Source organism: Mizuhopecten yessoensis, unplaced genomic scaffold (genome assembly GCF_002113885.1).
Source record: "Mizuhopecten yessoensis strain PY_sf001 unplaced genomic scaffold, ASM211388v2 scaffold8387, whole genome shotgun sequence".
Taxonomy (NCBI): Eukaryota; Metazoa; Mollusca; class Bivalvia; order Pectinida; family Pectinidae; genus Mizuhopecten; species Mizuhopecten yessoensis.
Window position 1 is genome coordinate 436,309 of NW_018407522.1, and position 13,333 is coordinate 449,641.

At 37.3% G+C, this 13,333-nt stretch overlaps 1 protein-coding gene across 2 annotated transcripts; it reads left to right on the forward strand.

Annotated features, from left to right (window-relative positions):
- The first annotated feature begins 729 nt into the window (after positions 1-729).
- LOC110455839 lies at positions 730-10,161 on the forward strand. 2 transcript variants are annotated; one of them, XM_021506242.1, is made up of 2 exons: positions 730-2,758; positions 9,761-10,161. In XM_021506242.1, the coding sequence occupies exon 1, from the start codon at positions 883-885 to the stop codon at positions 2,500-2,502; it is 1,620 nt and encodes a 539-aa protein (XP_021361917.1). In that variant the 5' UTR covers positions 730-882; the 3' UTR covers positions 2,503-2,758; positions 9,761-10,161. The 2 variants fall into 2 exon arrangements, with proteins under 2 accessions (XP_021361917.1, XP_021361916.1); XM_021506241.1 differs by having other exon boundaries at positions 731-2,088; positions 9,123-10,161.
- The last annotated feature ends 3,172 nt before the right edge of the window (positions 10,162-13,333 follow it).

A 13,333-nucleotide genomic window follows, 5' to 3' on the forward strand; every position in this document is an offset into this window, starting at 1 on the left:
GACAAGTTTAGGTTGTCAATTTTTCGGAGCGATCCGCTCCTTTTTCAAGACACAGTGAAACAGAACAGTTACATGTACATATATATCATATTACAAGAAGATAGAACTGATATACTATAATTGAAAATATAGCTATTATATAAAACCAATAGTCACCTCGGCTAAAGACAGCCGATGGCAGCAATTAAGCCGAGAGTATCGCGGACAAGGAACGCTGATGTAGAGGACCTATTCTTGCGCAAGATGCACTATCACATAAAGTGAGTCAACGAGAGATATCAAAACGTGGAACATGTGCATGTGGAAATCTGGCCCGGTAAATGTGAAAAATCTCAATTTGCTACGGAAGGTCTCATTAGTCGCCTCTCAATTCTGCGATGGATCTAACAGTCACAGCAGGGGTCCACACTTAGTCGTCTCTTTTGGTTTCCTATTACTAACAACGGAAATGAGTCTATGACTGATAACATTACTGTGTATATATAAGACGCTGTATCATGGTTGCCTTACAGCACGATCGTATTTTAAGCATACAATACTTGATAGTAACATAGCTGCATACATGTAGCTACGCCAGATACATATGTATATTTCCATATCAGTGTTGATTTATCTTTTCGTCTATGTGCACCCTTATCGGCTGACGTAATGTTTGTCTATCAAATCACGTGATATAAGTGTCTCCAACAAGGAATGTTGATAAACCTGTACCGACAGAACAGCATAACATTTGTATTTCACTATTAGATATTTAAGTGCTTGTCAGACTAATCACGTGACTTCGCCAAAACAAGGAAGTGTACAGTTAGTTATACCGAGAAAGTTTGTGGGATCACTGTTTGTAAATTAAGAGCTAACGTAATCCTTTAAACATTCAACAATATGGCAAGTAACACATCCGTACGGTGTGCACAGGAACACGTTACTTACACGTGTGCTTTATGCGACAGTCCGGACAACGTGAACTGGTATTGTAACGACTGTCAGCAGACGTTATGTGATCGGTGTAAGGAAACCCATACACGCGGGAAGAAATCTAGAAACGATGACGTCGTAGCAATAGGAAAGGCTAATCGTCAGAGTGACAAGCCTGTACCAGAGGTATGTAACTTACACCCCGGTAAACTGTGTGATCTCTACTGTTCGGACTGCAACGAGTTGCTTTGTGGGATGTGTGTATCCAAATCTCATAAACACCACAACTGGAAACCCATCGAAGAAGAATTTCCTACTAAAAAGCAACAATTAAAAAGACACATCACAACAATATCTTCTAAAATACAACACGTCAAGAACGAGACATCAAAGCGACATCGTGCTAACGAAGCCTTCAAAGAAAACATTGATACAATGAGGAAAGAGGTAGACACTCAGGGAACCAAGCTGAAGGCAGAAGTAGATTCTCTCGTGGATGCAGTGCAGGCCGAGTTATCTTCACTAGAGCAAGAAGTATCAGGAGCTCATACGAACTTTTGTCTGCGATCTCAGGAAAAAGTCGTAGAGTTGACACGACTGCTGGAAAAAGCAGAAAAATCGTATAAAACGAATGTAGCTCTATTTGAAACAGAAAAGTCATTATATACAACTCTTCCTCTGTATGATGTTAATTTCAAGGATGCCTTACCAAACTCACCACGCTTGGATACCGGAAGTATCGACCGTGTTGTTTTGACGAAAATGGTGGGTGAATTATTTTCAGACATCCATGCGGACGAGATTGATATCGATATTGAAAACGTTCAACGCCTTTCTATGTTTACAGTTACCGACAAAGAGGAAATATTGAGTATATGCCCGGTCAACAACAGTCATGCGTGGTTAACGATGAATCGATACAAGGGTCTGTTGCTGGTCAACAGGGAGGGTGTGGTCACCAACACAGTACAGCTGGACTTCTGTCCGTACAGAACCACCTTGATCGGAACATCAGACATAATTCTGACGAGCTATGATGATAGCACATACGTGTATAAACTATCACTACACAACAAGCAAGTGACAACATTTGCTGACATCAGACCACATATAGCATTGGATATCAGTATCAATGAGAGGGAGGAAGTGTTTGTTAGTACCAAAACACAATGCATAGTGGTACTGGATAAGTCAGGTAAGGCTTTGACGAAGTTGAGTTGTGAAATGAAAGCATGGAGCATTGCAAGTCTGTCTTCAGGAGACATGGCGGTAATTGATGTTAATAACGTGCTTGTCATAATAGACAGTTCTGGCAAAACCAAATTTGAATGGACTGGTGAACTCGACAACGGTCAAAAGGTTGATGATATGGACCTCTATCAGATGTCACGTGACAAGTACGACAGAGTGTTTGTACCAGACAGTTTGAACGACCAGGTGTATGTCCTACCGAGAGACGGTAAACAGGCCGCGTGTCTCTTGGGCAAGAAATACAAAGTGACCAATCCTATAGCGGTGGGTGTGGACACATGTGGACATGTGTGGATCGGGGGTGCAAACGGCATCGTGCACGTCATGCAACTATAAGATGGTCTAGGCAATGTGACACCACATGTTTTGCTAATTACGATATAAGTATTTTTGCTTAAGATAGATATTAAACTATTTTTTTTTTCTTTTTCTGAACAACATGTAATAATAATCTACGATGAAAAGGACGTTACTTGTACCTGGTTTGGTACTAATTAAGTATAATACACGTTTTTCATAAGTCCGTCCTTAACATCATCCCACTGTAGGGCTCGATATATCATTGATCTGAATTGCAAAATGACATAGTAAGGTGTTCTATAGTGATACAAACTATATTTACTAAAGTGCTAATTAAATGTTATCGCTAATTTTTCAAATGCTTGTACAGTTCTATTGCATGTCTATTTCAATCCTAGAATGTGCAATGGGTTGTTAACATATTGAACATGATACCTGATGAAAGCCAATATAAATATGTACATATTGATAGTTTTCTTTTTCCATGCCGTTTATAATGAGCATTGCCTATCATGGTTTGGATGACGTCTAAAATATATGTGTATTGTTCGGATGATGTAATTATAATGAAAATCAGTTTCCTGATGAGTTATTAAATGGGCTAATGCGCTAGCGAATCTGTCTTCTTGTTACTTTACTTCATTTTACCGTCAAAATAAACATACACTAAGGAAAAAAACAACTTTTGACATACATCGACAATGTTATTAGCCTCGTTAAATGTTTCTTTAGTATTTGAGTACAGTACATCAAAAAGGTAACTTGACGTCGACAGAATGAGTCCCGTACATTACAAGCTCAAATGATAGTTGTTTTACGTGAACATTAATGGAAAAGGGTAGATATTTTTGTTCTTTTCTTACAAGACGTATACCAAACACAATTATGTGGTCGGATGGTGCAGTAGATAGCGCACTTGCCTTTTTCCAAGACGGCCGGGGTTGGATTCCCCGATCGGACCTGAATAGGTATGGGGTCACCTGCCCGACCACGTGGTTTTTTTCCGGGTACTCCGGTTTCATCCCACACTAACACCCACCGCACGCTAACATCTTGGCCAACAAGAGTGATTAATATAAGTAGAAATAACTTGTTTCATTATTGTTATAAAATAAATAAAGTTTATATTAAAACACACAAATGTACTTTAATAAATGAAGGGAGGTTATGCCATTACGACTATGTACTATAAAAAGCCAAAGCCTATGAAGAGCTCAGCTTTTGTTGATCTCTAATATTTACTGATTCAGAACTTTCAGAATGAGATAAGATAAACTTTATTTAAAGTCGGCTATAAAACACAAGCTCTAATGAGATTAAGACCGACGTAACAACAGGGAGACCGGGGCAAGTTCGGCCTTTTTTTCCGTTCTAGGAAGAAAAGCAGCGCGTCCGTTTTTGAACATTATTTAACTATCCTGTGGGAAGATCGGATGGCCGAACGAACCCCGCCATGGGGTCAGTTCGGACATGCATTCGGGTAAGTTCGGCCATCATTGGAATCAGCTTAATTATGACGTCATAAAGCAGGCAACGTCAGATTTTACCGCCAATTTTACGACTTTTTATATGTTAACTACATGGGCCGACCTTATCACGGTATTATTAGTCGAACCTGTTCGGGCCCAAATTGATATTACAATAAATTCTTATCGTACAGCAATATGGTGGTGATTGATTGGCTTGGCTTTTATGTATAATCATTTGAAGCTGTCAGTGTGTTACACGTTTGACTGTAAAAAAGTAGCAATTCCGTTTCAAAAAGTTCGCATAACTAGAAGCGATATCATGATTTTCTTTCTACCCTCTCAAAAGTAATTTTCTCCTGTTAAGTCATTTTACATTAGAGTTTTCCTCACCATTTTTTCGTCGTTAAATGCCCAGCCAACTTAACTGCTAAGATCCTTAAAGTTGTAAATATTAGCTCAAAAACTAAAAATATCAGGGATGGCCGAACTTGCCCCGGGCTCCCGTATATAGATTTTTTTTTATATCATTGATGATTGGTAAAAATGTATTCACAATATAATTTTTGCATCAGTGACGCCATTTTCTTCCAGCCAAAGCTAGAGTAGATGATGGGTCGGGTGGCGCAGTGGATAGCGCGCTCGTCTTCACCAAGATGGTCGGATTCAATCCCGGTCACCTCCCCGACAACGGTTTTCTCCGGATACTCTAGCTTCCACCCGTATTAAGAATTAAACCCTCTGCGTGCTTCCGTCATGGCACAAAAAGAATAATTGAGATAAGCTGGAGGAAAACTGTTTGGTAATTGCTATAGAAAAAAAGTGCATTTTACATATTTGACGATTAATCTAAGTAAATATTTAGAAATGTTAGTAAAAAATGAAATTAAAAAAGAAATCATTGTAATACTTTGATGTCACTGAAATTGTTTTGATATCGATATTTAGTCTCAATTTCTGTTCCATCCTGAAACACCGGATTGAATTTCAAATTTTGTAACTGTCACCGAGGTTTGACAGGTAATGATGCCAAGTAAAATTATAGTTTCTGTCTGTAACTAGTTATAAATCGGCACGCGTTGTGAAAAAGTAATACGTTGCTGAAAAAGGGCGTTGCACTTGGAATGGTTGTCTGGAAAATTATTGTGAATTTCGTCATAGATGCATTGTTTAAACATATTTTATTGCCAAAAAATGCAAGAGGATTGGGCACAAGTTACATGAACATTATTAACGCCCTTTCCTTATAAGATAAATAATTGTATATACACATCATAAGATGGATTTCATAGTTTAAATCACTACATTTATCTATTATTGAGAGAGAGAGAGAGAGAGAGAGAGAGAGAGAGAGAGAGAGAGAGAGAGAGAGAGAATGTTACTTATTCATTGCAGTTTATAAATTATAATGTACATCTCAATATTCAACATATAATGCACACATTCATTCTTACTTTTATTTACAAATTATGGTATATTTTGAAATTTGGTCATGAAAATGGAACCATCCAGCACAGTCAGCGCAGTGATATCCTGGCACTATTCCATACTTTCAACTATTCAACAGTTCGTCACGTCCCGTGCTTTGTGTCTTTCTCCTTTTCATTCCATCCTTTCTCGAAAATTCGTTTCTACCGCACTGGCTGTAACTGAATGGCCCATCACATGCCTATATTACATACATTCCAGCACACGCACACTTCTTGCATTCACGCTCTCGTGCACTTAAAAGAAAGTTAAACATTACAGAGGATTACTAAAATAATAAGGAACACACAAGTGTACGTTATGCCATGTAATACGGACACAAGCTAAGAAATGAATATGAAAGATAATGAGGACTGTTGGAGAGGAGACAGAAGAACGTGACCAAATTTAAAACCTGCGAGTACTCGATACATACTGTTGGACATATATAAATACATTTTTATTTTCGTCACTCGAATAATCTTCATGGCCATACAATAATTTCTCTAAGCTTAGAGGTAAGTATTCATGAAGATTTCTAAACATTTCAAATCTTTGATCAGTATATATACTGCATGTAAAAAAGAAATGATGAGCATTTTCATTAGGATATCCACATGCACAAATAGGAGAGTTGATTAGGTTAACATTAAAGAGATCATCATTTAAAGGGCTGCATTTATGACGGAGTTTGGTTAGTAAAATATTTAACTTACGGTCACCGGCTAAATAAAAAACAGGCACTTTAAATGTTTCATTTTGTTTTTTGAGGCAGTTTGTGAAGCTCTTAAAAGAATGTGCAGTTTTAATATTAGTGTCAAGCTCATTCCATAGTCTTAAAGTAGAAGGTATGAACGAGTTAAGTGAAGATTGTAAGCGGAAATTAGGAATGGAATAGTTCTCAGAGTTTCTCAAATTATAAGGAGTTAAAGTAGCTACTAGTGGCGGGAGAAGGTCAGTTAGGTAAGAGGGAGTAGATGCATGACTTATCCATTGCTCCTTTTATGAGTGGTGATGCATAAATAATGTTAAATCTATATCAGGACTTTCAAAAATGTCAATTATTTCGTTCATATTCTGAACAAATGGAAATCAAAAGCTGGTGAAATTTTAAATGATCGCTTTTTTGAAGATATCTCCCGGTTGAAATATCAACAAAACCGGGTTGATGACAAAAAAGATCTTCAAAAAATATCCGCATTTTTACTTTTTGTGCCTTTGGTAAAAAGTCTTGAAGCACCGACAAAGAGATAAATGCAACGGACATCAGTTCCAGAATTTTCCGTTTATTTTTCATCCTTCCGGAAATAACCGATGAAGACCGATGGATTGTGACGTGTTTGTGTCGTCATAGTTTGATAATCTCTGAACGAAGTTTCATGCCTGTTAGTATCACATTTTATGTGATAGACTTTTTTCACTCCAAATATCTATATATATTTTTTCTAAATAAACAAGTAATAAAACATGAAGATTGTTTTCACTATATGAAGAAATGCATGTCTGGGTTGAAATACAATTGTCTTTGCTTCAAGGATACACTTCCTGTTTCCCTACTGGACGTCTACTTCCGGACGAAAAGAATAAAGGCAACGTGTAGAAAGGGGAAGCAATTCTGTTCACGCACGCATGTGCTACCATTAAAGAGCTTCGCTCGGGCGCCTTCGACGCCCGAGAACTACGCCCTTATAAGAGAGTATGATGAGCGCAAGAATACTGTTGATGTCGGGTGGAAAGACTTAGCTGAAGTACAACTGTATTTACTTTTTTAGGCTTATAATTAATTCATATGAAATATAAACACATAAATATATAGAATATTTCACTATAGAAATTCATGTAATTATAAAATAATTAGAACAGGTTATAGCTAGAGTAGTACATTCTTTGTAATCATAAATTCCATCCAGTCCAGTCAAATACCAGAGATGTTGTGAAGATAGGTATACAAAATATATACATGTATATGTCAGTATCAATACTTATCAGCAAAGTGACACTATAAATATTAGCATCACTTTCAATGTGAAGTTTTGTTTCTGAGTGAGATTAAATATCTAGTCTAGTAGTTTGACAAATATAGTCAGATATTCTTTGTAAAATGGATACGCTGATATCAGTGCTGTATATTAAGCTCCCATTTAATAGAGTTTTTACTGTGTATATATAACTATATGACGCTGTATCATGGTTGCCTTACTACACGATCGTATTTTAAGCATACCATACTTATAAATAACATAGCTGCATAGCTAAGCCAGATATATGTTCGGCTGACGTAATGTTTGTCAAACAAATCACGTGATATAAGTGTCTCCAACAAGGAATGTTGATATACATGTACCGACAGAACAGCATAACATTTGTATTTCAGTATTAGATAGTAAAGTGTTTGTCAGACTAATCACGTGACTTCGCCGCAACAAGGAAGTGTACAGTTTGTTATACCGAGAAAATGTGTGGGATTACACTGTTTGTAAGTTAAGAGCTAACGTAATCCTTTAAACACTCAACAATATGGCAAGTAACAGATCCGTACGGTGTGCACAGGAACACGTTACTTACACGTGTGCTTTGTGCGACAGTCCGGACAACGTGAACTGGTATTGTAACGACTGTCAGGAGGCGTTATGTGATCGGTGTAAGGAAACCCATACACGCGGGAAGAAATCTAGAAACGACGACATCGTAGCAATAGGAAAGGCTAATCGTCAGGGTGACAAGCCTGTACCAGAGGTATGTAAACTACACCCCGGTAAACTGTGTGATCTCTACTGTTCGGACTGCAACGAGTTGCTTTGTGGAATGTGTGTATCCAAATCTCATAAACTTCACAACTGGAAACCCATTGAAGAAGAATTTCCTACTAAAAAACAACAATTAAAAAGACACATCACAACAATATCTTCTAAAATACAACACGTCAAGAACGAGACATCAAAGCGACATCGTGCTAATGAAGCCTTCAAACAAAACATTGATACAATGAGGAAAGAAGTAGACTCTCAGAGAACCAAGCTGAAGGCAGAAGTAGATTCTCTCGTGGATGCAGCGCTGGTCGAGTTATCTTCACTAGAGCAAGAAGAATCAGGAGCTCATACGAACTTTTGTCTGCAATCTCAGGAAAAGGTCGTAGAGTTGACACGACTGCTGGAAAAGGCAGAAAAATCGTATAAAACGAATGAGGCTCTATTTGAAACAGAAAAGTCATTATACACAACTCTTCCTCTGTATGATGTTTATGCGAGTGATAACTTACCAAAATCACCAAACTTCGTTACCGGAAGTATCGACCGTGTTGTTTTGACGAAAATGGTGGGTGAATTATTTCCAGACATCCAGGCGGCCGAGATTGATATCGATATTGAACACGTTCAACGCCTTTCTATGTTTACAGTTACTGAACAAAAGGAAATATTGAGTATATGTCCGGTCGACAACAATCATGCGTGGTTAACGATGAATCAATACAAGGGACTCGTGATGGTAAACAGGGAGGGTGTGGTCACCAACACAGTAAAGCTTGGCTTCTGTCCGTACAGAACCACTTTGATCGGAACAACAAACATACTTCTGACCAGTTACGATGAAAGTTCATTTGTATATAAACTAACACTACGCAACAAACAAGTGACAACGTTTGCTGACATCAGGCCACATAAAGCATGTGACATCAGCATCAACGAGATGGACGAGGTGTTTGTTGGTACAGGTACATTAGACATAGTGGTACTGGATAAGTCAGGTAAGGCTTTGACGAAGTTGAGTTGTGAAATGAAAGCATGGAGCATTGCAAGTCTGTCTTCAGGAGACATGGCGGTAATTGATGTTAATAACGTACTTGTCATAATAGACAGTTCTGGCAAAACCAAATTTGAATGGACTGGTGAACTCGACAACGGTCAAAAGGTTGATGATGCGGATCTCTATCAGGTGTCACGTGACAAGTACGACAGAGTGTTTGTACCAGACAGTCTGCACAACCAGGTGTATGTCCTTTCGAGAGACGGTAAACAGGCCGTGTGTCTCCTGGACAAGAAATACAGAGTGACCAATCCTTTAGCGGTGGGTGTGGACACGTGTGGACATGTGTGGATCGGGGGTGCAAACGGCATCGTGCATGTCATGCAACTCTAAGATATGTGACAACAAATGTTTTGCTGAGTATGATATAAGTATATTTGGTTGAGATGGATTTTATACATTTTTGTTTCCTCTGAACAACATGTAATAACAATCTACGATGAAAAGGACGTTACCTGTTCCTAGTTTAGTACTAATTAAGTATAGTACACGTTCTTCATAATTCCGTCCTTGACATCATCCCATTGTAGGGTTTGATATATCCTTGACATAGTAAGGTATTCCATAGTGATAGAAACTTCAGATATTTTTTCAGAATCGCTTAATATCATCGCTAATTTTCAATTGCTTGTACATTTCTATTGCATGTTTAATTCCATTCTACGTTTACATCGGTTTATTGAAATATTGAACATGGTACATAATCAAAGCCAATATTGGGGAGGAACGGTAGTCTAGTGGTAGGACGCCAGGCTCATGACCGATGGTTTGCGGGTTCGAGTCACGGCACGGCACTGTGTTGTATCTTTGGGCAAGATAGTTTACTCTGCTTGTTTAAGTCTACTCGGCTGTAAATGAGTACGTGGTTGGGCAGTGCTAGAATTGTTGAATGCTAACGGTGAGCGCCGAAATGGCAGCACCGACTGTTGGGAAAGATATCGGCTTGTTGCAAGGGACACATAACCACTGATAATAATTTGTGAACCGCTTTGTGACGACCTTCGAACTAGGTTGTGATAAAGCAGTATACAAGAACCTCGAGTTATCATTTTTATAAATCTGTACATATTGATAATTTTCTTTCCTATGCTATTTATAATGATGCATTGCTTATCATATTTTTTGTGTGAAATATTGTGAGCGTCATGAATAGATGACGTCTGAAACATAAGAGTAATTTACGGATGATGTAATTCCTGATAACCTAATAAATTGGCGAAAGCGCTAGCAAATCCTCACTCTCCTATCAGTTTTATTCCAAAAAACCTTATAAATAACGTTACTCTTATTTTACCTCTGCTGTTTATCCAACTTAGTATATAGCTTTTTATATCATTACTATTATGATGCCCGTGTTTAATGTCGAAAGCTTACTTTAACAGGCAAACTTACTACGGAAGCTTTCGAGAAATACATAGTGATGGAGACAATGGGCAAGTTTCATGAGGAAAAAAGATATAATAATGATAATAATATACAACATTTGATATAGCGCCCTATCTACCTAACATTAGCCACTCTAAAGCGCTTTACAGTACATAGATATAAAATTGATAAAATTAGCATATACATTTTTCAATACAATTTTGAGGAATTCGCAGGACCTGCCTTATCAGGCGCTAACTCCTATGCCACCTGGCTAGTACCTCCCTATGGGAGTATGCCTGCGTGTGTGCTGGAGAGGTAATGTGTAATGCATATGACGAAAAACACTGAAGAAAGCAAACCTCCGACATACGTCAATTATTATATAATTCTCGTAAAAACTTTCTTTAGTTATTGAATACAGTACAGCAAAAAGGGTACTTAACGCGAGCAGAATAAGTCCCGTACATTACAGGCTTAAACAATAGGAACATAAACATTTATGTATTTGTTCTCTTCTTATAAGACATATACCAAAAACAATTGTACTTTTTGATAATCAAAGGGAGGTAACTCCGTTATGACTATATATAAGAGAGTCTGAGGAGCGCAAACATACTGTTGATGTCGGGTGGAAAGACTTATCAGCTGAAGCACAGTTGTATTTATTGTTATAAGTTTATTATTAATTCTTATACAAAAAGGAAAAATGCATATCTGATGATCAATCAAACTCACTGTCAGATGTTTTTTTTCGCCTATTTATGCTGAATTTGTATAATCATTTAAAAACTAAATTTGATAAAACGAGGAATCGATGCAGATAAATATAACAGTTAAAAGAGCCTTGATTGAGTTTCCATTTTATATGTACAATAAATCTCCTATGAAATGAAAACCTTCTATGACGTTTTCAAGAATTTTGTGAATAAGGAACATTCTTCACGGTTAAAATTCAACCATCGCTGCTCTCTATATTTACTGTCTCTGTTTTGGTGCCTTAACATTAACCTGGCATCATTACATTTTACGTTAACGACGTCACAAAAGCATGTAGCATAGGGGACCCGTATCAACATTGAATACTTCCATAACATCGATACTGAGACGGTAAACAAGCTGCATGTGTCCTGGACAAGTGACCAACCCTATAGCGATGGGTGTGGACACATGTGGACATGTGTGGATCGGGGGTGCCAACGGCAACGTGCACGTCATGCAACTCTAAGACGGTTTAGGCAATATGACGTCCAATGTTTTACTGATTGTGATATCAGTATCATTAGTTTAGATGGTCTTTAAACATATATGTTTTTCAGTTTTTCTGAACAACATGTTACCTTCGATGAAAAGGACGTTACCTGTAACTGATTTAGTACTAATCAAGTTTAGTACACGTTCTTCATCATTTCGTTCTTGACATCATTCTGCTGAAGAGTTCGATATATCATTGAACTGAATTGCAAAATGACACAGTAAGGATTTCCATAGTGATAGAAACCTCCTATATATTTTCTTAAGTGCTTAATATCATCGCTAATGTTTCAAATGCTTGTACATTTCTATTACATATCTAGTTCAATCCTAGAATGTGCAATGGGTTATTAACATATTGAACATGGTACCTGATGAAAGCCAATATAAATCTGTATCTATTGATAGTTTTCATTGTCCATGCCGTTGATAATGAGCATTGCTTATCATAGTTTGGATGACGTCTGAAATATATATGTGTATATTCGGATGATGTAATTATGATGAAAGCCAGTTTCCTGATGAGCTAATAAATGGGCGAATACGCTAGCGAATCTGTCTTCTTGTTATGTTACTTCATTTTACCGTCATATTGCATATATACTTATAAAACTTTTGACATACATCGACAATGATATTGTCCTCGTAAAAAACTTTCTTTAGTAAATGAGTACAGTACAGCGAAAGGGTTACCTTACGTCAGCAGAATGAGTCCCGTACATTACAAGTTCAAATAATACCTCTTTTACGTGAACATTAAAGCAAATGGTAGAGATATTTGTTCTCTACTTATAAGACTCATACCAACCACATTCGGGTGATCGGATGGTGCAGTGGATAGCGCACTTGCCTTTCACCAAAGTGGCTGGGGTTGGATTCCCCTAACGGACGTGAAATGGTATGGGGTCACCTGCCCAACGACGTCGCTTTTCTCCTAGTACTTCGGTTTCATTCCACACTAGCAACCACTGCAAGCTAACATCCGGGCCAACAAGAGTGATTAATATAAGAAGAAATAATTGTTTTTATAATTGTTATAAAATAAATAAAGTTTATATTATAAAACACAATTGTACTTAAATAATCAAAGGCAGGTTACTCCTTTACGACTATGAATAAGAGAGTCTCATGAGCGCAAGAATACTGTTGAAGCCGGGTGGAAAGACTTAGCTGAAGTTCAACTATATTTTTCTAGGCTTATTAGTAATTCATATAAATTATACATATCTATATATATTGATACACAAAACTAATCGTCAGATTTTTCTTATGTACTTATGCTGAAATTTATCATTTTACTTCTACTTTTATAATTCAAAGTAATCCTACATTATATTCAATGTAAATCTTATCTGATGAACTTGCACTGTATGTGGTTTGTTCCGTAAACTCAATTGTTCCTTACCCTAAAAGTGAAAGCTTTGAGGAGTCTTCATGTTGTAAGTGATTATAATGATAATTAATAATATTATAATACATTTTTAACAATAACAATCTGGACTTGTCAAATC